Source organism: Macrotis lagotis, chromosome 2 (assembly GCF_037893015.1).
Source record: "Macrotis lagotis isolate mMagLag1 chromosome 2, bilby.v1.9.chrom.fasta, whole genome shotgun sequence".
In the NCBI taxonomy this organism is placed as follows: domain Eukaryota; kingdom Metazoa; phylum Chordata; class Mammalia; order Peramelemorphia; family Peramelidae; genus Macrotis; species Macrotis lagotis.
The window spans coordinates 58,999,160-59,026,453 of NC_133659.1; the positions used below are offsets into that span (position 1 = coordinate 58,999,160).

Below are 27,294 nucleotides of genomic sequence, written 5' to 3' on the forward strand. Positions count from 1 at the left end.
TGAATAGAGCACCGGCCCTGGAGTCAGGAGTACCTGAGTTCAAATCCAGCCTCAGACATTTAATAATTGTCTATTTGTGTGGCTTTGAGCAAGTCACTTAACCCCATTGCCTTAAATCAATCAATTAATTAATTAATTACTTTTTTAAAAAAAGATGCCGACTGAGGTTTCATTCTACAACAGTTGATGGAAAGCACTATGCTAAAGTAATAACTTTGTTAAATATAAAATCCAGTACAGAATGCCTTTATCTTCTCCCTGTAATACAGATAAGAGCAGAGGGAAATAATGATTGAGGTAATGAATTAATGACATAAACTACTAGCAAATATGTATAGAATTTTCTAATGAATCAATGAGGGCAAATCATGGAAGAGAACCATATTAACCCCTGAGTATTGGAGCTCAGGGGAATATTTATAGTTTGTTGTTTTTTTTTTTATTTTAGTGCTAATAATAAAACTAAGACTCAACCTTCCAAGAAGAGGTAAATTCTTCATCTTTATTACTTTTCAACAGACATTTTCTTTTTTGGTTTCATTGAGAGTGGGTTTCTTTTCCCCCTCACACCATGTCTCAATCCAAAATTTAAAAGCTTTTTTCAGATATGCTAAACATTTAGAGATCCTTTATTGTGGATTTCATTAATTTAGGATGATTCACATATTAAGCTCAAAAATCAAAAGATCTAACTACTTAAAATAAATTTCCACAAAAAAAAAATATATCCTTAAACTTCTGAATACTAATCATCTGAGAATTGGATTTTTCTTTAGTATTACCAGTCTCTATTCCATGAAGATTAGGACTCCACTTTAAACTTTTCAAAGAGCTTTCATATGATTTAGTATATCACGTTCTGACTATAACTATACAATGTATTTTCATTTCCATTTTATAAATTTAGAAACTGAGTCAAACAGGGATCCAATGCCAAGAAAATTAATCATCTTATGTAAAGTTTTTATTAAAAGGGTTATGTTTATAGTATTGTTAATTATTTTGTTTATTGTCCAATTACATGCAGAGATATTTTCACCATTCATCCTTTTACAAGCTTTTGAGTTCCACCTTTTTCTGTCACCTTCCTTTTCCTCCCCATGCTCCCTGATAGCAAACAATTTGATATAGGTTGTTCATGTGCAATCATTTTTAACATATTTCCATATAGGTATGCTGTAAAAAGAATTAGAACTAAGGGGAAAAACATGAGAACAAAAGAAAAAAACATAAAAGAAGTTTTAAAAAAGTGAATATAGTATGCTTTGCTCTGCATTCAGAATCCATGGTTTCTTCTCTGGATATGGATGGCATTTTGCTTACATCTCTCAGGATTGTCCTTGATCATTGAACTACTGAGAGAAGTTTCTTCCATCATAATTTATCATCTCCTAATATTGCTTTTATCACATACAATGTTCTCCTGGTTCTGCTCATTTCATTCAGCATTGTTTCATGCAAGTCTTTCCAAGCTTTTCTGAAATCATGTCACTCATGTTTTCTTATAGAACAATAGTATTCCATAATATTCATATAGCATAGCTTGTTCAGCCATTCACCAATTGATGGGCATTTGAGGAGTATTTCACAAAATTTCACAAATAATTTTGTTAGTTAACCTTAGTTTTTATGTCTTTCTCCTTCCTTATCTCTTTTAATGACATCTATTTTTCCTTTTGCTTTGTCTGTGATCAGGATCGCTACTCCTTCGTAGTCTTAACTTCAGCTGAAGCATAAGGTATTCTGTGACAACCCTTTACCCTGCTTCAGATATGTTTCTTGTAAACAACATATTGTAGGATTCTGACTTTTAATCCATTCTAATATCTATTTCTGTTTTATGGGAGAGTTAATCCCATTCACAATTAAGACTAATTCTGTACTTTCTTCCATTCTATCTTCCCCTTCTTTGTAGTTGTTTCCTCTCCTTTCCCTTTATCCCACCTCACCAATGTTTTGCTTCTAACTGCTATATCTCTCAATATACTCTACTTTCTACACACCTTCTTCCCTTTTCTTCTCCCTTTCTCCTTTTGCTTTACTTTTTTTTACCTTAACTTTAACTTTACTTTTATTTCTCCCTTCTCTTGCATCAGTCTCACCTTCTCCTTTCTTTCCCCTTCCCCCCCCCCAATTCCCTGTAGGGCAGAATAAATTTCTAAACCCATTTGAGAATGTATATTATTTCCTCTTTAAGACAAATCTATTGAGAATAAGATTTACTCAGTGCTCATACTCTGCCTTCTTTTCCTTCCTATAATACATCCTTTGTGCCTCATTATGTGCCATAATCACCTAATGTCTTCTTCTCCCAGTATAATCTCCTTCTTCAGTCTTAATTGTTTTATACCTGTCTTGTACCCACAAAGTATATTCCTTTCAAATGTCATGATAGAAGTGCTATTCTTGAGAGCCACAAGCATTCTTACATCATAATCAATTTAAATTCATGTGGTCTTTTCAAGAATAATCCCTCCAACAGTGAGTTTGATCACACCATAGTAAATTTATACCTATGTCCTATGTCTAAATGTGCTCCTTTCAACTATTCTAATAGAAATAGAGTTCTCAAGAGTTACAAATATTGCCTTTCCACCAAAGACAGTTTAGTCTTATTAACCAACATTGTTTGCCCCCTCCCATTTACCTTTTTATGCATCTCTTGAGTCTTGTATTTGAGGATTAAATTTTCTGTTCAGTTCTGTTCTTTTTATCAGATTAAGTTTGAAAATCTTCTAATTTGTTGAAAGTTCCATCTTTTCCCCAAAAGACTATGCTGAATTTTGCAGTGTAGTTCATTCTTGGTCGAAATCCAAGGTCCTTTGCACTCCAAAATATCATATTTCAGCCCCTCTAATCCTTTAAAATGTTGAAGCTGATAAATCCTATATAATCCTTGTAGTTTTTATTTTGCTATTTCTTTCGGGGGGGGGGCTATTTGATAGATTCTTTCAAGGATTATTTTATCTTCTTATATTAGACTATTAGGACAGTTTATCATGGTAATTTTCTGCATAATATTGTCCAGGCTCTTTTTCTGATTATGGCTTTCAGGCAGTCCAATAATTTATAAATTATCTCTTCTGGATCTGTTTTCCAGGTCCTTCATTTTTCCTAATAGGTGCTTTATATTTTCTTCTATTTTTTCAGGCTTTTGGTTTTGTTTGATGAAATCTTGGCATGTCACAGAGTCATTTGTTTCTATTTATCCAATTCTATTTTTTAAGGTTTTATTTTCTTCAGTTAGTTTTTTTGTTTCCTTTTTCAGTTGGTTAATTTTATTTTCTAGCTGGTCAATTTTACTTCTCTGCTCTTTCTCCCTTACTGATTGTATATTCTGATCTTAATGAGAATCACACTCTAAAAAGTCATCTCTTTATCCTGAATTTATCACAATCTGACCCATATTAAGCACTTAATATATGCTTATTTACTGGGAGTTCTATGGCTTTCATTAGCCAATGAATGGTCATTAGCACATTAGCAAACCCAAGGTCAAAGAAGAATTCATAGTTTTCCTTTGTTTAACTGTCTGCTCCAATAATCTCCTTTTTTTCAGATTATTATTCATAGGTCATAATTTTATCCCTTTCCACAGAAAAGTTACATATTGAAATTTCCTACTAATATTTATAATAGAAAAATACCCTATACATACAGTAATTGTTAATACATATATATATATATATATATATATATATATATATACCCATAGCTGTACCCATACATGTAATTTAATAATAATAATAGCAAGGTCATAATTACTTGTGGTATTAAGAAAATTGACTAGGTAGTTTTGCTGTCTGGCTTTTGGTCACTTTGTCAACAACCATATACTAAATGTCTGTTATATTTCAAACACTGTGCTAGGCATTGTAGATACAAGGACATGCTAGATAATAAATACATAGATACATAAAGATATACAAATAGGCAACTTTCTGGATGGATAGATAGATGGATGGATGGGAAGGAATACAAACAAATGACAGGATAGATAGAAAAATGGATGGATAAATAGATAGTAGATAGAGACATGAATAAATGAATAGATAAAACAATGAATAAGTGGTTGAATGAATAAATAATAATCTTTCTCTCAAATTGTCTAATTTAGGGGCAATAGCATGAAAACAACTCTGGGCAAGCAAAATATATATGGAAGATTGAACATAATTTTAGAACAGAGGCAATAAAATTAGAGGAGTAAAAGAAATCAATGTCAAACTCATGGTAAAGATTTAAAAAGTGGATGAGATATATAAAGTTGTGGGACAACAGGAATACAGAAAGATAATGAAACAAAAGAAACGTGTAATTTGTCACTTAACAAAGACTTAGAAAATTTGACAAATTTTAGAAAATAAAGAGTCAAATTAAATTGACCCCTTGAATGGGTCAGATTAAAAAAGAGAAAAATTAAAACAAAACAACAGTAGTCATTTTAGTTGGACAGAATGTTTTTGACCAAAGGGCCAAAAAAATAGTATGTGTGTTCATAAAAATATATGTATCAATCAAAACAAGCATTCTCTAGCAGCCCTATCAATAATTACAAAGCCATTGGTTAGGCCTCTGAGGACAGTGGTTATTCAAAAAGTTACCAATCATTTGTTTGAAGCGGATTGTTCAAAAACCTCAATAATTTCAGCTTTTCATGCCTCAATCTCCTCCTTTTGAAAATTTCCTTTTCTGCTTTTACCTCCCTAAGGCAGAAGTTAAAAGACTCAGAAGTAGAATTTTCAAATTCTCATAACTTGATGCCAAAGAGTTCATAAAAGAGTGTTTTGCAAAAATTGAAACTGAAATTAAGGGTTATCATCATCACAGCCTAGAAATGCAGTTAACTCCAAAAGAAATATTATAGTACATAAGATTAAAATCCTGTTTATCCTCAAAGGCAGAACTAAAAGTCCTCACTGACATTCTTCCAGATTCGAGAAATCATGCCAGTGGAAAAAATTGCAGTGATTGGAGCTGGGGTCAGTGGACTAGGTGCCATTAAGGTCTGTTTAGAGGAAGGGCTGGAACCCACTTGCTTTGAAGGAAGTCATGACATTGGAGGACTCTGGAGATATGAGGTAAGTTCAAATTTTCTGCTGATCTTAGTATCTACTGGGATTTGTAATATGATTCTGGGCAGAAAATAGTCACAACAAAGACATCATGGATCCTCAAAAGTATTGAAATGGTGATAAAGTTGGCACCAATTCTTCATCAGCCAGGACAACAATCAGACAGTTCTAGGGACATTGACAGAATGAGAAGAGAACTTAGAAATCATTCAGCATACATGATTTTACAAATGAGGAATTTAAGACTCAAGGAGGGTAAGTAACTTGCTTACTAAAGTATCGAGTCAAATGATGTTAAATCCAGCATCCTTTCCATACTACTATGCTTTTGGTGCTATCTAATAAAATTAAGAAAAATAATTCTCTGGGGTGGCTAGGTGGTGCAGTGGATAGAGCACCAGCCCTGAAGTCAGGAATACCTGAGTTTAAATCCAGCCTCATACACTTTCTTTATTTTTTAGGTTTTTCCAAGGCAAATGGGGTTAAGTGGCTTGCCCAATGCCACACAGCTAGGTAATTATTAAGTGTCTGAGGCCGAATTTGAACTCAGGTACTCCTGACTCCAGGGCTGGTGCTCTATCCACTGTTCCACCTAACCACCCCTCTCAGACACTTTCTAATTACCTAGCTGTGTGGCTTTGGACAAGCCACTTAACCTCATTGTCTTGCAAAAACCTAAAAAAAGAATTCTTTAAATTTTTGTGCTGTTTTGAAAATACTTCTAAACCTAAATCTCTCCCTAGATTTTCAAAAGCAATTATATTCTAATTAATGAAGCAGTACAAACACATTTTCAAGATTAATATGAATATATTGGGAAGGCAATGTGGCATAGCCTTAAAGTCAGAAAGACCCCAATTCAAGTTCTTCCAATGACATATTCTAGGTGAGCAAATCATAACCTCTCAATGCCTTCAGGCCACTATTAAAAACTAACAGAAATGACATTCATGAAAAGAATTTCTACACTAAAATATTTACATATCTGAACCAAAAAAGAAAAAGAGATGTGCTTACTATAATGCACTCTATGATAATTTTGAAGTAGAAAGTGTTCAAATCACCACAGGTTATGACAGAACAGAAAAAATTCATTGAGGATTTGGATTATGACTAGGAGAATAGAGATGGGTTTAACAGGAATAATAAAAGAGACATTCCAGATGGGAAAAATAAAAACAAAGGTTCTGATTCAGAATCTTATTTACATGTTATATGTGGAAGAAAGAATAATTTTATTAACATGAAAGGAGCTGTTAAAGTGGATCTCAATGGCATGGCATTGCCAACATCCAGAGAGGTTAGCTTAATCTTCCTGGAGAAAGACAATCACCATAAAATCACTGTACTGACAAGTAATCCATTGAGAGTCGGATTTGTATATACTATGCTGTTGCCAATTTGCCAACAGAAAATCCTTTACTTCTGTTTTGCCTGGCATCACTGGGGCATTACAGTGCCTTGTTAATACAGGAAGGAAATCATATTCATAAGATCAAAAAATATCTACAGCATTCCAGATCTTACCAGAAGTCCTAGTCCTACTAAATCATAGGATGAAACAGTTTTGAAAAAGTCAGGGAAAAGGACAACATTCCTATCATTATAATAAATAAAATGTTTATTTTGTATATGATGTATATGCATAATATGTATATGATGACATGATAGCTTCAATTAGGAAAGATGACTGCTATTCTCTAATATACACATGGGTAGAAAATCTCTTCAACATTCATAGAAAAGAGAGAATCTAACCTTGACTTGAGAACCACTAGTAAGGAAAATCTACTATATCTTTTGTCCACTTGTTCTAGAATATTAAGGGCAGTTTTTCATGACAATTTCCTGAAAGATAGTGTCCAGGTTCTTTTTCTGATCATCATTCAGGTAGACCTTTAATTTGTAAATTATCTCTTCTGGATCTATTTTCCAAGTGGGTCATTGTCCCAAAGATGTACATTACATTTTCTTCTGTTTTTTTTAAGTCTTTTGGTTTTGTTTGAAGTAATCTTGGTGTCTCATAGAGTCATTGTTTTCCATTTGTCCAATCCTAATTTTTAGAATTTTATTTTCTTCAGTTGACTTTTTTTTTCCTTTTTGAGTTGATTAATCTTACTTTTGGATAAGTTGTTTTCCTTTTACAGTGGGTTAATTTTAATTTTTGATGAGTTATTTCCTTTTCCATTTGTCCAATTTTACTTTTAAAGCTGTTGTTTTCTTTAGTCATTTTTTCATAACTCTCCTGCATGATTCTCTTTTTTTCTCAATTTTTCTTCTTCCTCTCTACAATCCTTTTTGAACTCTTTCAAGATATCTTTTTAGATTTAAGACCAATTCATAAATCCCTTTGAGGGTTCACATGAAGGTAGTTTATCACTGCTTTCTTCTGATATGGCATTTTACTTAGACTTCTTGTCTCTTCCTTAAGGTTATGATTTCTCTCTCATCATACTCAATTTGGATCAATGTACAACATGGAAACAAAGTTAAAGACTGACAGAATGCTTTCCGGGGGGAGGGAGTAAGATGGGGGAAAATTATAAAACTCAAATAATATCTGATATGGCATTTTATCATCCCTCTTAGAATAGTAGCTATCTATGGTTAATGTTTTTTGGAGGGGGTTTTGCTCATTTCAATAGTTGAGCTCTGCTCCTAGTGCATAGGGGACTATGTAGTTTCAAGCATTTTGTGCTGGGGCCAAGGGTCTGGTCCCTAGCTTTCCTCTCTGGTGTCTCAAGTGTTCACAGTTTGTTCCCTGTATTATTGTTGCTCAATCCAGTCCTGCTTACTACACTACCATTCTTGAACTTGAACTTTGCCTTCTGAGCTGGGTTAAGAATTCTTACTACTGGTCTGCTGTGCCACTGTCCTGATTTGCTGTATTGTGACTAAAACCCTCTCATTAGTCTCTCAGCTCTCCTGCCTATGCTGTTCTATACTCCCCTATAATTGATATAAGATTGACCTTTTTGAGTTCCTCCACTATATCTTGAGTTGAGAACTTGTTTAACCTTATTTTTTGTGGATTCCATTGCTTTGGGTAGAGAGTTTATTGAAAGTTTTTATGGGAAAAAGTTCTGGGAGTCTCTTAGCTTTGCGCCACTACTTTTGCTCCTCCCAGGAAGTCACTCCATCAATTAACTTTGTATTGTTTATTAGTTTTATTTATTTAAGGGATTAAGCAACTTGCCCAAGGTCACATAGCTAGGCAATTATTAAATATCTGAGGCCAGATTTGAACTCAGGTTCTCCTGACTCCAGGGCCAGTGCTCTATCCACTGTTCTACTTAGCTGCTCCCATCAATTACATTTTAAAGAATAGTCGTTTTGCCCTTTTTCTAGAACTTGTATTGATCCATTGTTTCAATCATGCCTAACTTTTTAGCACCTCATTTGGTGTTTTCTTGGCAAAGACATTGGAATGGTTTTTCATTTTCTTCTCCAGTTCATTTCATAGAAGAGGAAATTGATACAAACAGGAATCACACAGCTAATAAACATATGAGGCCAGATTTGAACTCAAGTAGATGAGTCTTTCTGACTTCAGAACTGGCACTCTTATCTACTGTACCATCTATATATTATACCTTTGGGGAAAAATGATTAACGTAATCCCTGAATTCATAAACTATTGTCTTCCTACCATGTGAAATAGATTCACAGTTCTGATCCATGAGGAAAATAAAAACCCCTATTGTCTAGATAGATAGGTAAGTTCATGGTGATAAAGCATATAAATCTGTGCCAGGGAAATCAAAGATGCTTCTTGAAACAATCTCTTTGCAATTTACAGTCACACCCTTTAGCAGTTTCTAGCTATTGTGATTTTGTCAAAGTTGCAAGTTTATGTGGAAGAAGTTCATTCCACCAGTACAAATCTACAACTTCTGTTTTTACTCTTAGAGAGATGCCCAGACTACTGTGAAATTAAGTAGTATGATGAGAGTCACACAGCCAGAATAGATCAAAGATTCCAAGGCAGGTTAAACTTACTTCAAGATTAGGCTTCTATCTACTGGGTCTCCCAAACTCTCCTGTGTGGCATTATTCCTTAGGATACATTTCTAATTAAGAGAAAATAGAGCCAAAACCTCAAATAAGTTAAGTGGATTACTTGCATATATTTCAATTGCTTTCCCTAAGGCCTCTACTCTTTTAGTAATAAATTTGGAAGCCTCACTTTTCCCATATCTGGACACTATTAGGCATGACTGCATTTTCTTGATTGATACAATGAACTCCTTTGCTATCTGTAGGAAAACAATGAATCTGGAAGGCTCTATAGTGTCTACAAATCAGCAACCTGCAACACCTCCAAGGAGATGACAGCATATAGTGATTATCCTTTTCCTGATCATTATCCCAATTACTTGCATAATTCCAAAATTATGAAGTATCTCCAGATGTATGTCAAACATTTTGATCTTTTGAAGTACATTCACTTCCAGGTAAGTAAGTAAAGAATGTGCAGATTTCATGCAGATTGCTTATGGACAAAGTCTATGCAATTGAGAGGAAACAGTTCATCCTTAAAAAAGGTTCAGTTCATCCCTGAAAAACAGGTTATTTTCTTTTTTTAATTGAAATTTTATTTTATTTTTCTAATTACTTACTATGTGGTTTTCCAACATTCATTCATTTGCAAATTTATGAATTACACATTTTTTCTACCCTCCCAGTTAGTGGTGAACAGTGTGGTAAAAGTTGTACATGTACATTTGTATTTAGCATATTTACACATTAGTCATTTTGTATAAGAGGAATTGGAACTAAGGAGAAAGGAGAAAGAAAGAAAGAAAGAAAGAAAGAAAGAAAGAAAGAAAGAAAGAAAGAAAGAAAGAAAGAAAGGAAGGAAGGAAGGAAGGAAGGAAGGAAGGAAGGAAGGAAGGAAGGAAGGAAGGAAGGAAGGAAGGAAGGAAGGAAGAAAGAAAACCATGAGACAGAAAAGAAAAACATAAGAGAAGTTTTTAAAATATGAACATAGTATGCATTCAGATGTCATAAGATTTTTTCTTTAGATGTGGATGGCATTATTCATAGCAGGTCTCTCAGGGCTGTCCTTGATTTCTGAACTGCTAAAAGGAGCTATATCCATTATAGTTGATCCTCTCACAATGTTGTTATTAATGAAACTTCTGGTTTTCTATAGAGAGTTATAGTTGGGCCTCTCCCATTATCATCTCACAAAGCCTGCAACTTGTTTTTCTTCTGCCTTTCTTGGGGAAAAATAGATATGTAATTAGAATTTTAGAAAGAAAACCTGAATTCAAATTCAAATTCACCATTCTCTCAATAAGATCTCAGAGAAACCATGGTTAACAACAAGCTAAACCCTTTTTCTAGGGAAACTTCAGTTTCTAGTAGAGAGTACAGTTATAGGAGCCTCATGTAAGGATTCAAGAATTGTGATCTACCAGATTGAGAACTAGCATTCTGCAAAAGTATAGAAAATGTTAGGGCAAAATGACCTCTATTTGTCCATTTCTTGCCAGACAAAGGTATGCAGTGTGAAGAAGCGCTCTGATTTCTCTTCCACTGGCCAATGGGATGTTGTGGTAGATGCCAATGGGAAGCAGGAATCCTATGTCTTTGATGCCATCATGGTTTGCAGTGGCTATTATAATGATCCCTATTTTCCAATAGAGAACTTTCCAGGTAAGTAACCCAGGACAGGAAAAGTTATATTTAAAGAGAAATATACTATATTGTCAAAAGATTGTTCAATAAATTAATTGGTTTTTCTTATTGATGATTTAAAATAATGAAATAATACATGGTATTTAAACATGTTTCTTTCAAAATTATTTTCTAGGGGAGGCTAGGTGGCATAGTGGATAAAGCACCAGCCCTGGAGTCAGGAGTACCTGGGTTCAAATCCAGTCTCAGACACTTAATAATTACCTAGCTGTGTGGCCTTGGGCAAGCCACTTAACCCCGTTTGCCTTGCAAAAACCTAAAAAAAAATATTTTCTAATTAAGAATGTACATATTTATATAGACATTTATAATCATTTGTAATCATTTCTTTAAATATTGTTAATCTTACATCTTAGACTCTCTTGTAGAGTTAGTGCTCATGAAGTCATATTTCTCAACCCCTCTAAAGTCAGCATATAATCTGATCGATTGATTTAGTGATTGATAAATGTTTGAGGTCTTCTTGTTTAGCTCTGAAGCTAGAGAATATCAGAAGGGCATTGGATTTTAGAACTGACCATCATAACTGATTCTGAATACTGCGTTCTTCTGACTATGCCACTTAACTGCACATTAGGTGGGTCCTCTGGGGTGATCTTATGGGAAAACATAGTCAAAAGAAAGTAAGGATGAATAAGCATAGATAAATTGTGATTATTAGGGGGAACACTCCCCCGATGAGATTATAGATCCCCCAAGTAGGTTTCTGAAATATAGTAGATACCTAACTTCTCCCCATCCCCTTAGTTTTTAAGGACACAAATAATTGAAAAGGAAAACAAAGTTTCCAATATGTCTGGACTTAATACCTAAGGAGTGATAATGATTCCAAACCTCCTACATAGGATTCTGAAAGGCAATCCACCCTTATGGGTTGATACCTAGAAATGTCATACCTAGAGATGCAATTCTCATCTCTCTATTGCAAAGAAAAAATCAGAGTTGAGTTTTTAGAACTGTTGAATTATAATTGATTTTGCCTTCAAATAAGTATTTTCTCTTCTAAGATCCTCCTGTGTTGGCAGAACTCATGTTTCATTATTATCCAAAATTCCAGGAAAAGCTATTTCTCCAATGTTACTTTATTAGTAAGAAAATGTACTCCGAAGACAACTGAAACACAACATAGCAACTCATTTGTCAATTGCCTTCTTAGGTATTTTAATGGAAATTCCTGATACTAGAACCTTCATGTTGAAATTTCCCTAAATATTAAATGATTTGTGAGTTGAAAACGAGAGAATTTTTAAGATTTTTTAAAAGAAATATTTATATTTTGTTTGGATGAAAGTTCTGTGATTGGGCTTTGACTGTGATAGGCTATTTTCTTGCTTTTTTCTGAATGAATTAACATTTATAAGCCTATTCTATGTGGCAATCACTATCATAAGCACTGGGGATACATATGCAAAAAAGTGAGAAAGCCCTAGTCATAAAGGAAATTACATTCTAATAAGGATAGATTGGACAATATAGAACAATGCTGACTAGGAGATGGTGAATTAATACATAGAACAGTCAGTTGGTACTCCCTTTCCAGAAGAAATATTATGGATTTGATTACTGAGGTCATAGCAAAAGTAAAACTAGTGGGGCGGCTAGGTGGCACAGTGGAGAGAGCACCAGCCCTGGAGTCAGGAGTACCTGAGTTCAAATCTGACCTCAGACACTTAATAATTACCTAGCTGTGTGGCCCTGGGCAAGCAACTTAACCCCATTTGCCTCACAAAAACCTAAAAAAAAAGTAAAACTAGATATATGGATGTATGTTGGCAGTTGTGGAGTTGGCAATTACAGTGGCAGGACAGAAAGCAAGATGTCCTGTTGGAGATTCTATGGGAGATAAAGCATGGTCTGATCTTGGACCAGCAAAATACAATGGAATGGTAAATTTATACTCAGTAACCAATCAAGACAACTCAGTTACAGAGCAGGACTCCAAAAGTCAAGAGTATTAATTTCCTCAAGAACTGGGAACCTGTTTCTGAATGTCTGGCCCAAAGATGACTAGTGAGAAAAGTGGAGCAATAATGGCAGGAAAGATGATGAAATTATTTGAGTGGAATCTAGTTGGAATATGAAACTAAAAGTGGGTATAAACTTGCATTAGTAATCAAAAATCAACAAGTTCTATTTAAATTTTTAGCTAAGAAATACATTTTGGAAAGTACACTGAAACACTTAGGTGGCACAATTCATAAAGATGGACTTGGAGACAGGCAGTATTGAGTTCAAATCTTGCTTCAGAGACTTAATAACTGTATGATTCTGCACAAATTGCTTAACTTCTCTGTGAATCCATTTTATCATTTGTAAATGAGAACATGGTTTCCAGAGTTTCAGTGAGGACAAAATTAGCAATATTTATTTATAAAACAAACCTTTGCAAATCATAAGATTTGCAGTATCTAAATCCCAACTATGAAAAGAAGAGAAAATATATACCAGGAGATTACAAAAAATAAAACCCTTCTGATTCTACTATTGAAGTTGGGTGCTAAGCAACTGGGTGTTCTTTCCTCACAGGCATCACGAGATTCAAAGGCCCTTATTTTCACAGTTGGGAGTATAAAAGTCCTGAGAAATTTTTAGGGAAGAGAATTCTTGTGGTCGGCATTGGAAATACTGGAGCAGATGTGGCCAGCGAACTTAGTCATGTGGCTAAAAAGGTTTGACTTTAAAAAATTACTCTTTCCTTCAGTACAACCCATCCATTACCATCCCTGGGATGCAAAATGTATGAAACGTTAGGAGAACTGAACTTCATTACTAAGTAATGAATGCCACTCAAGTTTGGGCTGCTAGAACATTCTCAACGATTTCCCTTATTTCCTTATATAAGATTTGGTCAACATGAGATGGGATTCCCAATGTCTTAAAGTAATAGCCATCTATATCATTTTCTTCCTTAATTTATTTGGAGAAGAGAAAAACATTAAATAAAATGTGAAGTGTAAGGTTTTTTTGAGATTTACTATAGTGGAATAACATCAGACATGTGTATAACTTTTGTGAATTCAACCATGTGTGTTTGAGGGGACAGGAGAGATACAGACAGAGACAAGAACAGAGATACAGAGAATTTAACAGTTTATCAAATATGTTAGAGTAATCATAAAAATCTGCCCTCCAACTCCTCAAACTCATGCGCATCACTCCTTCACTATCTAGCTCTCAACTCTAACCCAGGAACCATGAGGAACCCTGGGTTAGATGGAGGGCAGATGAAGGGGGAAGATGAAAGAAGGTTGGGAAAGGAATAAGGAGAGTACCCCATGCTCAACCCTGACAAGTACCTCATTCCGACTATTCAAACTTAAAGCAAATCTTTATCCCAAATATAGATATACCATGCCAATTTCCCTTCCCTATAATTAAAGTTTTATGAATGAAAAAGCGCCATCTTGACTTATCATTTTCGCTCTCCATTCTGGCTTTAGAACCTAGCTTCTGTGTAAGATGTGACTCTATATCCTGTCAGTCAGGAACCAACTGGCTAATTGAATCCAATCTCATTCCCTGCTCACTGGAAGAAAGATTTATCAAAAAGAATACTGAATTAGAGGAATAGTGAGAAAACATTGTTTGTAATTTTAGCAACTCCAATGACCTATTTGAATAAGTTATTAAGGGAAAATCATTCATTAAGCCCTTACTATATGCCAGACTGTTCTAGTGCCTTATAAATATTAGTATTGAAAATTTTAAAAGAGGGAGGAAAAATACATATTTTCAATATTTCCCATAGAAATTGCACAATATGAAGCAATAACCAACGAATGGACCAAAGAATTCCAACCAATAGACATGATCTTCCTGCCAAATACAGAAACCTGTTAGGCAAGGGAAACAATAAGTTTACAAAATGATAGGGAGGAGTTTGGTGGAAGATGATGAGCCATATTGTGTTACAAAATAATGGAAGAATGGGATAAAGGAAAAGGAGTTTAAGAGGCATGAGACACATCTCAAGAAACTGTGTAGATGAAACCAGAAAAAGAAAAACAGATGAGCAAAATAGAACAGATTTGGCAGTGCTTGTGCAAGCTCATCATCACAGATCATCAGTGAGAGGAGACTCAATACATTTGGATTCAGACAAGCTTTCCCAGTTTTGACTGTAGATCATTTGTCAGAAACATGTGAAGTAGTTATTTTTGTTGATTATTTTAAAAGCGTTATACTCAGTAGAAAGACAAAATAAAGAGGTGGCTAGGTGGCACAGTGGATAGAGCACCAGCCCTGGAGTCAGGAGTACCTGAGTTCAAATTCAGCCTCAGACACTTAATAATTGTGCAAGCCATTTAACCCCATTGCCTTGCAAAAAAAACTAAAAAAAAAAAGAATGACAAAATAACATTAAATTTTTTTCTTGTAAAGTATCTCCCAGGAATATAATTTTATATAATATTCCTTGATAGGTATAAACATACAATTTACCACCTTTTAATGAACTTCTATTTATCAATATCATTTAAAGCCTTAAAAAACAAACATCAAATAAAATACATGCAACCAGAAGAATAACCAGAAGAAAAGTAAAAGTTTAAAAAAAACTATAGACCTACATTATGTACTGTTTGTCTTTTTTTAATTATCTAAAATAAATTGTAGCTTTCAAAACTGCCTTTCTTATATGTTTCCTTCTGCTTTCTCATGTGCATTTTTAAAAGATATGTCCAAGACTCTCATTTTCTTTTTTTTCTTTCTCAATAAAATTCATTGATGCCCATCACAGAATGACCTCATAATACTTATAGTAAAAACAAATTGTCAAAGAACATCCATTGTCCAAGCTATATGTCTTTGGCTAGGTATCCCTTTGAGATAGTCCATCAGCAAATGCATCTTGGACAGGCAACAGCAAGGGATGATGAACTGGATCCAAAACTGAAAAGAGGAGATTGGATTGGATCCCATTGGAGAATTACAAATAATCCCAAATCACCTCTTTGAACCCCAAATCCATCTTTTTAAACACCAATATTCTCCAGGTGGTACTAAACTGTGAATCATAAAATGTCTATGTCTGAAGAGTCAAAACTTCATGTACCAAAAGGCACAGGATGAATGGTAGATATGAGTGGACTGTCACATATTTGATAAATATCTGCTACTAAATATGCATGTATGGATGTATAAGCATATGTGTGTGTCTAAGTACATATAAAATCACATAAAATCAATATGCTTATACAATTTAACATATAATTATGTTACATAGAGATAAATATAGCACCATATAATCACATATTTTATTTAAAAACACATTATTCAGCAATAATTATTTATACATAGAAAGTAACATAAAAGATATGATTCATGAAATGTATATTCAAAAAAAAAAAGGAAGTAGACTCCTTATTTAAGGAGGGCAAATGCTAATGAATGGAAATTCTGAGCTTGCATGAAAGGTCAAAGACCTGAAGGAAGGCATCCAGGGGAGGACAAGCACAAGGATCACATGGTTTAAAAATATATATATGGGTTACAATTTACACACACACACACACACACACACACACACACACACACACACACAGAGAGAGAGAGAGAGAGAAAATTCCCACACCATTAAATCAAAACCTATTAAAGTACCTTCAAATCTTTTAACTAGAGAGACTTCTTGGGAAGCATATAACCTAAGAGGGATACTAACTGAGTAATGATTCATTATGATTTTTCTTAAACTAAATGAATAAAGTTTTCCAATAATCTCTTACTCTTGTTGGAGCTACCCCTGATGAAACTAGATGACCCAACATATAGAGTGCTGAATCTGAACTCAGGAAATTTTTGACATATTTCAGTAATGTTTGTACCTCCATTTGGGGTTTTATGGCAGAGATACTGGAATGGTTTGCCATTTCCATATCCAGCTCATTTTACAGATGAAAATACTAAGACAAACAGTTAAGTGATTTGTTCAGGATCACTTAACTAATAAATATCTGAGGCCAAATTCAAACTCAGGTCTTCCTGACTCCAAGCCCAGGGCTAAACCCCCTTTGCCACTTAGTTGATCCTAGGAGTTAGGAATACTGGAGTTCAGATCTAGCCCTAAACACTTACTGGTTATATGACCCCAGGCAAGTCACTCAATCTTAATTTCTTCATCTATAAAATGGAAGTAATAATAGCATTTACCTGCCAAGGTTGTTATAAGACTAAAATAAGATAATATTTGTAAATGTTAGCTAACATCACTATTATTATTATTATTATTATTTTCTTATTTTTATTATTAAATTGGGAGATGGGGCAAACTAAGGAAATGTATGAAGTTTAAATAAATTTTTCTGAAAGAAGCTAGTGGAAAATTTGAGAATGAGGTAGTGAAATAAGAGCTATTTCTCTCCATCAACTGAATAAAATGTCTGAAATGGTGATATAACATTGAAACTAAAATATTTTATAATCCTATCTCTGTCTTCCAGGTTTACCTCAGTACAAGGAGAGGTGCATGGATATGGAATCGTGTTTGGGATAATGGAAATCCCATGGACACTGTACTCTTCACTCGATTTAACAGTTTCATCAATAGGCTACTAACAACTTCCATGATCAACAAGTGGGCAGAGAATAAATTGAATGCAAAGTTTAACCATGAAATTTATGGTCTAAAATCTGAACACAGGTATGATTACAAAGTTGTCTGCTTTGGATTTGTTTTTTTTTTAAAGATATCCCTTTGGTTACTGGAATCAGAATGTCCAATAACAACCTTAAAGTTGGATTAAAGCTAGACAATCTACCAGAGATCATGGTAAGAATATTTTATTAATTTTACAATCTTTAATGACAAAGGAAACCCATACTGTTTGGGAATGCCCACAACATGTTCTTCCCTCATTTTCTTCCTAGGCCATTACACTTAATTGCTACCAAAGAAGAAGAAGAAATTAATTTTTTAAAAGATGACACCTATTGCCCATGTCACATATGCTTTCTTATTGTTAAATAACTTAGAAGCATGTGTAGCAGAAATAAAAATAACCTCCTATTTTTACACTTAGGAATGTTGCTTTTCAGAAAAAAAATAGTGCAGACTAAAAAGAGACATTTGATTAATTAAAGACTCACAGTATCTCAAAGTTAGAGGGAAGATATATTAGACATATCTGTTATTGATTGATATAGAAACTATTCATAGATATAATAAATACACCCAGAATCTAGTAACCCATATTTGAACCAAAATGCTTTATAAAATATAGCTATGTAGACAGTCTCTAAAGCACTCTAGTGAGAGAGAAGTCAATACTTCCCTGGTCAAGTCATTCCAATTTTGGGTAGCTTTAACTATTAATTTTTTCCTTTTACCAAGTCTAAATTTGTCTCTACAACAGCCAAACATGGCTTCCAGTTTTTCTCTTTGACATCTGCTTTTTTTAATTAAAAAAAAAGCTTTGTCAAATCCATAGATATTACAATCCTATTACTCCTATATCTCAATTAGTATAAATAAAGAAGATATACAGGAGTGGGGAGAAACTTGAGGCTGAAAGATCAATCAGCAGGCTATTTGAAATAGTGCAAGCATGAAATAATGAGGAGCTAAATCAATGTGATGGCAGTGCCAGAGGAGAAAAAGGAGTTTGGATGAGAGACAGATAGGATACTGGAGCTGTGAGAGGGAGGAATTGAAGATGTTTTAGTTACCAACTTGAGTGACTGAGAAGATGGTTGTGCCCTCAACAGTAAAAGATAAATTAGAAAAAGGGAAGGTTGAGGGAGGGTAATATAAATTTAGTTTGGACATATCTATGAAAAACATCTTATTTAAGATATCCAAAAAGCAGATGAAAATGTGATACTGGAAGCCAGAAGAGAGTAAGACTGGATTTTTTTTCTTTTGTGCTATAATTCATATAGTGTTTTAAGGTTTGCAAATCACTGTACAAATATTATCTCATCTAATCTCCATATTAACTCTGGGAAGTAGGTGCTCTTATTATCCTCATCTTACAGATTAGGAAACTGAAGTTGAGGGAGGTTGAGTGTCCAACAAATTTCTGAGACTGGACTTAATTCAGTTCTCCTTGACTCCACTCAACACTCTATCCATGCCCTCCCCATCCCCGCTCCCTACTTCCTCTAGTTAAGCAGATCTCCATCAGAATGGAGATGATAAAAGAAGTCGATGAGATCACCAAGCACAACAGTACAGGAGCCAAATAAAGTCTTGGGGGACACCCATAGTAAGTGGATGTAACCTGGATAAAGATTCAGCAAAATAACTGAGAAGGGATAGTCAGGTTGGAGGAGATGTTCTGGTTTAGCCCAGTTTCAAGATTATAAAATTCTTCTGACTGAAACATTGTCAAAATGAAACAAGTATAGAATGTAGAGTATTCTTCTTGATTCCCATTAGAAACAATCACTCCAAATTTTTTCATGTCTACTCAAATGTTATCATATCTGTACAAATAATCCTAGGACATTAGGTACACACCTTTGTGTTATATAATTCAAACTAATGGAATCTATTTTCTTTGCACAATATTACCTGAGGAAATGGATTGACAAGTCTGTACATAGTATTACATGTATGTGGTTATTCTAAGAGTGAAGACCTACCTCTGTTCCCTATGTAAGGGCTGACAACTGCTAAACAGTATCCAACAATATTTTTTCTTTTAATATGTAATTATCCCAACCTGCTTGGATTTTCTTCTTCATCTCTTTATCTCCTAGGTTTCTAAGTCATCAAGCTACCCTGAGTGATGAACTGCCCCATCAAATCATTTCTGGAAGGTTACAGGTCAAATCAAATGTGAAGGAATTCACTGAAAATGCTGTTATCTTTGAGGATGGTTCTCAAGTGCATGTTGATATTGTTATCTTTGCCACGGGATATACTTTCAATTTCCATTTCTTGGAAGACAACTCAGTTCTTGATAGCCAGTGTTCCATGTATAAATTTGTATTTTCTCCTCAACTTGAGAAACCAACTCTAGCTTTCATTGGTATTGTCCAACCAATGGGAGCTATCCTTCCTGTATCAGAACTCCAGAGCCGGTGGGCTACACGCGTATTCAAGGGTATGTAAAGGGTTGGTTTTTATTTATAGAAAAAAGAGTCAAATATATAATGTGATATGAGGGGAGGACAGCCATGCCAAAAAATATCTTTGCTATCAGTTCATCAAAATGCCCCAAGTTAAACTGTTAGAAAAAAATATTATAAAGATTTTTACTTCCCAATATCCCTTAATGAAAAATGAGTATCTGTTGGAGAGGTAACATTATCAGATTACTCAGTAGCATCACTGTCTTGGAGACAAAGTGAACACTGAATTGCCCTAAGAACTATGGAAAGTTGTTTATATTTGGAGTTTGTTTGGTTGGTTGGTTATTTGCATAAAGAAGGTTGATGTTTTTTCAAAGTGAAGCCAATGGTGGGTCTCTTGACATCACAGGATCCCTTAGAAGTAGACTACTCAATTTCATAAGAACTGCTACTCTTAAAATTTCAGGGGAAGGAGGAATGACCTTCAGGAATAAAAGGAAATGCCAGAGTGAAGATTTTACATTCCAAAGATATCCTGTCAAAATAATGGAGAGATATTTAGGAGCCAAAGACTCTTCAAGTCAAAGAACTATATACCTTGAGCAAACTTCACTTTCATTTTCAATTGAATAAGATATATCAAACTAGCTGAAATGCAAAGACACTTCCAATTCACAGATTCATTTTCTGGGGGAAAAAAAACAATCCGAATGACCTGCCAGATAATATGAAGCAAGAAGGCTCTCTTTCTGATAACTAGGGGAAAATAGAACTCACAGTTCATCAAGAATTCCCATCTTAGAGTTTTAGCTTCAAATTTTAGGAAGTAACTGAGGACCCAACATTATCTTCTTAAAAATCAGTGTTTTTTTCAGGCAGTCCTGCTCAAATTCTGGATTTTCTTTCCTAGGACTGAACAAATTACCTTCAGCAAGTGATATGATGATTGAAATCAAACAGATACAAGACAAAATGGAAAATCAGTAAGAAACTTGACTGTCGGCGAAAGATAATTTAGCTTGTTTAGGTTGAACTATTAGCCCATAAAGTATCATTTATAGTTTTCTCAGCGTGGAATCTAGGCCTAGATAATAGTGCCTTGCTCTTCATAACACATGTTTAATGAATTAAATTGAATTAAATTTGACCTTACTTTCTGCATTATCACCAGTCTTTCTCTATTAAACAATGGTGGGGGAGGGGGCCTTCTGGTGATCTGGATGTTATTTGCCCTTTTTAAAGACAAGGCTATGCTCCTATTCCCTGGGTATACTGGGCATTATGGATGAAAAGGCAATGAAATGATAGCAGGTCTACCCCAATCATTCATCCTATAAAAGACAAAAGAATCAGAGAAATAATTAACAAAATTCTTGGAGTGAGGTCAAAAGGTAGCAACTGGATTCATTCTCAATGAAGAACAATTCTCAAAAATCAGAATAAGGAATGATTCAGAATTATACTGAATGAGATGGGTCATAGACTATCATTGTCAACAAAGGACTTTGACCTTAAGGATAGAGATTAATAATAATGAATATGATGATGATAAGAGTGATATTGAAGATTATACTAATAAATATAATGATACTGGGATATTCTATAATATATTCCTATATTTTCTATAGTGATCATTCCTATAATACTTTAAAGTTTACAATGCACTATACAAAAATCTCACATTAATGCTTACAACTCCATGAGATAAATGCTTTAATTATCTCTGCTTTATAGATGAGGAAAATGTGGCAGTGGTTGAGTGATTCACCCTAGTTCACATGATTCTTAAGTATCTGAGGCAGGCCCAACATTTTCTTCTTTGCAAGACTTTAATGCCTTTTTTTGCTACTGTTTTCCTACTACTTATATTGTACATTCAATACAGATGTATTGAAATTTATTATTTCAATACATTGATGGAAGTATAATCTCCTCAAACTATTAATTTCCTCTAATAATGCAAATCACAAATTATCTATGCTTGTGCATTCTGTGTGACTATTGTGTGACTTTATCAATTTTCTCTTTTAAATCTGCCATGGATGGTCCATGGGGGCAGGTCTTCCTCAAAATCTCTTGACCTTGCATGAAACAAATGCAACATCAAATAAATTACATGCATACACTGAGTTGGGTATAAGAAAATGCATTTATGTTAACTTTTCTTGATAATACTTTCATTATTACGCTTAACACCTAGATTTCCAAGCAACTTTTGTAGTGACCACCAATTATAAGACACAATAAAACTTTCTATAAAATAAGACAAAAAATATGTTGAAAATAATTTGCCTAAACCTGCCTACAATTTTGATCTAGCTCTAGCAAAGAAATAAAGGAGGAAATGGTCACTGGGAAGAGATGGCACACTCTAAATGGAAGGAAAGCCTTAAAATCATGCAGCCTAGAATCTATCATGAATTTGATTTATATTAGTTCTTATTTGAAACCTTCCCAAATAACCAACATTATGTGCTAAGAAATTATCCTTGAATAGAGCATAAATTCTGACTTAGATTATCTGCTTTTTCCCTTTTGGCTTCAGGTTTCTGAAAAACCGACGGGATGCACGGCGAGTGCCATTTGTTGATTACATGGATGAAATTGCCTCTGAAATAAAAGTGAAACCCAACCTCCTGTCACTCTTTCTCCGGGATCCCAAGCTGGCCTTTGAAGTTTTCTTTGGTCCTTGCACTCCATATCAGTACCGATTACAGGGACCTGGGAAATGGAATGGGGCCAGGAGAGCCATTTTGAGCCAAAGAGAACGCATCATCAAACCCTTGAGAACTCGAGTGCTCAAGAATGGCCATCCTCTATCCTATAGATCTTTTTGGTGTATAGGTATCTGTGTTGGTATTCTCTTCTTTCTTATTTTTATGACAAGATATAATTATTTTGTCATCTAAATCAGGGGTTCTTAACTATTTTTGTGCTATTACCCCCTTTGACAATCTGGTGAAGCCTATAGACCATTTCTCAGGAGACAGTTATTAAATATAGAAAATACAAATAAATAAAATTACCAAGGAAAGGAATTATATTAAAATTTGTTTCAATTTTTTAAATTCATGGACCTGAGGTTATAATGTCTTGATCTAGACCAATAATGCTCTCCCTTAGGATTTCCTTTTTCCAGACTAAGTATCTTCAGTTCATTTAATCAACCCTCAGGTGGAATAAAATTAATCAGAAGGAATATCATCTGCTAGCTCTGCTCTTTCTAAAATGTGTCACCCACAATTGAACATAACACATTACATATAATCTGACCAGGTCAGAGTATAGTGAGATTCTTAAATTCCCTTGTCCTGGATGCTCTTTCTTAATAAAGCATAATATCACATTTGATTTTTTTACAGGAAGCTCATCTGTCTATTTCTATATATCCTTGAGAATATGGCCACAAGGGATAAGAAATTCTTAAGAAGGTACATGGTTGGGTAGCTAGGTGGTACAGTGGATAGAGCACCAGCCCTGGAGTCAGGAGTACCTGAGTTCAAATCCAGCCTCAGTCACTTAATAATTACCTAGCTGTGTGGCCTTGGGCAAGCCACTCAACCTCATTGCCTTGCAAAAGAAAAAAAGGTATATAGCTAATGGAAAAAGAAATAAATGAAACTATTTTATGAGGCCCCCTCATTGGTCTTGCCTTTTAAAAGCAAAATTTAAATTTAGTGTGCTACAAACAAACAATTGGTGATTTGGGTTTTTAGTGAAAAGTTCAGCCCAATAAAGCTGAACACCTTTTAGCATACAGATTTTATCTGAAATATATATGCTTCCTCTTGTTGGGGAGAGAGCAAAGAAAAGGTCTACTTTTCTATTGAATGTCACAAACACTAACAAACAATATTCACTTGTGTTGGACATTTTCACTCAGTTTTTGTTGTTATGATGAAGGGTATTTTGGGGGGTATATCAGAAATTAGTCAAATGTAAACAACAAAAGGCATCAGCAAAATCAAAATACATTATTTTCAAGACCTACCCACCAAATAATTCTGTTTTTAAAAAAATATGATGAGATTAATTGGACATGGTCTAATCTCATTTAAGCTATGCTGACTCTCTGTGAACACTACTTACTATTTGAGATTATAGGATTATTCATAGATTTAGCCATGGAGAGAACTGAGGCTAGTTTTGTCCATTTAGTACAATTCCTTTCTTTTCTTTTCTGTTGAAGACCAGAAATATTCTGAAAAGTTAGAACTAATTACAATGAATGTTAAGTAGAAGACAACATCACATGCTGTTATTAAGCTGGTGGGTTGTTATCATATTACAGTTATAAAATTTAAAATATTTGAATCACAAATATGACTTTCTATATTTCTCCCCAAAGACCTGAGACAGTAAAAATACCTTTAATGAATAAAGTTATATATTTTGTAAATCTATTCAAAGTTCAAGAGAAAGTAGATTATTTTCATTGATTCCATTTCTTGGCATTCACTCCTCGATTCTGTAATTTGGTTTCCATTCCCACTAATCTACTATCACCATAGAATCTCAGAGTTATTCATCCACACTTAAATAACAATCATCTCTACAATATTCATTAGAAGACATACGGTCTTCCCTGGAAGATATTCTTCATTCTGAAAAAAACCAATTCTATTTTTGATTATCTCTCATGGATTCCTCTGCAACTTCTACACACTGCTTCTAGAATGAATATCTTCTAGATCCCAACGGAACAAGTCTAATCCTTTCATACAAAAAGGAAACAATCAAATTCCTTTTATGGTTTCTCTTCTCTGCCAAATATCCTATATTTCAATGGAACTTTATAAGTCATACTTCCAAGGCCTTTCACCATCTTGGATGCTCTCTCTTGGATGTGCTATGTCTTATCCATATGCTACCAAAAAGATGTCTCACAAAACCAAACAAAATGTACTAGATATGATCTGACTAGGGCAGACTATAACAGGGATACCACCTCTATTTTTTTTTCAATTAACAAGTATTTATTTGTTTTTCCTTGCCATCACCTCCACTGGAAAAATAAAAGAATTAAAAACCTTTGTAACACATGCATGGGAAGTAAAACAAATTCCCATATTGATCATGTTCAAAAATGTGTGCCTTATTCTGCATCTTGAGTCCTTTATCTCTCTCTCTCTCTCTCTCTCTCTCTCTCTCTCTCAGGACTATCACTTCATGTGCTCATAAGAGACATTGACTCTCTTAAGAAATCCTTAAATTTTTTTGACTGCCATGTCACAAAAAGAGATTTACTCTCTCAAATACGGTAAAAGCAGGTAACAGAAATATGAGCAAGCACTGGTCCCAAATATATCTTCTTTTTATTTTGTTTATATGTCATTAACTATATGTATTTATGCAAAAGCTATTTAAACACCCTGAGAGCAAGAACTATTTCATTTGTATCTTCCTATCATGGTTTAATCCAGTGTCTGGCACATAGTAGATTTTGAATAAATGCTTGCTGATTGATTGATGACAGAACCTGAAAAACTATATTATCCAAAATGTAGTAAGGAATATGGGAAATAAAGTTGAAAAGCAGGCTAGGGAGAAACTATGGATGATGTTTAATAGTAGTCTAACAAGTTTTTTGAAACCACAATTGCATTTGTACAACAAACTAGGAATATCAATTAATTATGCTGTTTAATCTTCCTTTGATTTCAGGAAGTATTAATAACCCTTCATCTTAGAGAAACAGGTATTAGTCAGAAAGACCTGAGTTACTTTGAAATAAATTCCTTGGCACATCCAGGGAACCTGAAAGCCAAAAAGCAATGCCCCACTCCAAAAGCAATGAATCTTCAATAACACTCAAGTCATACCCAATGGGCATTAAGTAGCTATATTTCTTGTGCTCTAAGAATTACCTAGGGCAACTATTTCATTAAGCTACCCACATATCTAGAATGATTACTAACTTTTATGATGCTACTATACATATTACAAAAGGTCCCAAGGAGCAGAGACCTCTTCAAGAAGCAGTAGAACTGATAAATAAACCTTACCTTTGTTGTTCTTGAATAGAGGTTGATAATTTCACCAACAAACCTTGGATTCCAGAGTCTTTGGGAATTCCTCTATTATATGGTTGATAGGAAATCAGGATATAGAAATGTCCACACAGAGATACCTTGACCTATAGTCTAGAAGTTTTCTTTCTACAAAGCATAAAAGCTATTATGGCAAAAGTATATTTGGAACTATATTCTTTACACACATTCTTGAAGAAACAAACTGCAGTATATTTTAATGGTGGTCTTATGTAAGTGCAGATATCCTCAATTTGCTAAGATAGCTTCTTCCAAGTAGAAGAATCTGAGGATCTATTTCTAGGAGACTGGAGGACTGCAGCATACATTCAGCATTGGCCTATGATTGTAGTTGGGAACAACCACATTTTCACTGACTGCACAGTTGTATTACCATTTTTAATTAATAGATTCAGTACCTGCAGAACTTTTGCCACATTAATTCTCAAGGTGAAGGATTTCTTCATGAACACCATCAAGAAGAGAGAAAATTTGAGTACTACCTCCTTTCTCCCACATCCTCACCCTACCTCTTGCCATATCTTAGGCCATATAACCTGAGATATGGGTCTGGGTCTTGGGCTTTTTTATTTACTCTTTTACATTTCAGATATAGGATATGGATCTCCAATCTGACCCAGGAATACAACTCATGGGAATATGAAAGGTCAGATATACTCACTAAATGTGGCAACAGCAGCATCCTGAGGAACATAGGACTAGGGGGGGTCAGTCCAGTAAAAACTATCCCTGCTAGCTTCAAAATTTAACTTGGTAGGACAAATGGTCTCTAAGAACTAAGCTAAACCATGTCTAGTTGACCTTCATCTCCCAATCACAATACCCTACATCCACGGGCTCAAATAATTTCCATAAGCTATGTATAATATATTGGATATAAGGAAAATGAAAGGCAAAACTTCACATTCAATGTGGAGCCATTACCCTTATGATATCTCCTAAAACTCTTCCTATTTTCTCTCCCAGATCTTCAGGATGGCAAATCCCAAGATATCTACACCTTCAGATCTAGGAAAGACTAAGAGCAGAGAGCTTAATGAGTGTCTGGAAACTGATCTCAAAATAACTAGTATAACAGATTAAAACAAAGAAAAAGCAGTGAGAGAAAAAATAGTCTTCCTGTTCTAAGACACAAAATCAATGGGAGTCATGAAAGCTTCTCTATGTATTTGGCCTCCATCTCTCAAATATCTAGGCAACTTCCATAGCATGACTTAGTCTTTGTCAAATGCATGAGATTTAGGTTACAACAGTAAATGGTTACAGTGGCTCTAGTTTACATCCTGAAAATCTAAAAGTTCAAACACAAAGGCACTGACCATCCCTACCATGTTGTCAACATAATAAAGAGTTCTAAAAGGGGAGAAGCAAGAAGAGGCAATGAGAATATGTCCCTCCATCCTATAATGTAACTCTGACCCAAAGCATGCTTAAGGTGATAAGGATTGCCTATT

The 27,294-nt window shown here is 34.4% G+C and overlaps 1 protein-coding gene across 1 annotated transcript; it reads left to right on the forward strand.

Moving 5' to 3' along the window:
* The first annotated feature begins 4,946 nt into the window (after positions 1-4,946).
* On the forward strand, positions 4,947-26,862 carry LOC141511874 (flavin-containing monooxygenase 5-like). Its single transcript, XM_074220876.1, has 9 exons — positions 4,947-5,081; positions 9,338-9,529; positions 10,574-10,736; positions 13,305-13,447; positions 17,216-17,415; positions 19,476-19,822; positions 20,701-20,773; positions 22,336-22,634; positions 26,807-26,862. Exons 1-9 carry the CDS (start codon positions 4,947-4,949, stop codon positions 26,860-26,862), a joined length of 1,608 nt encoding a protein of 535 aa, XP_074076977.1.
* Positions 26,863-27,294: the final 432 nt, after the last annotated feature.

Coding starts and splice junctions, on each gene's coding strand:
- LOC141511874 (XM_074220876.1), top strand. CDS start 4,947: ATGCCAGTGGAAAAAATTGCAGTGATTGGAGCTGGGGTCAGTGGACTA. Junction 17,416..19,475: donor GGTCTAAAATCTGAACACAG/GTATGATTACAA, acceptor TTTATCTCCTAG/GTTTCTAAGTCATCAAGCTA. Junction 20,774..22,335: donor CAAGACAAAATGGAAAATCA/GTAAGAAACTTG, acceptor TTTTGGCTTCAG/GTTTCTGAAAAACCGACGGG.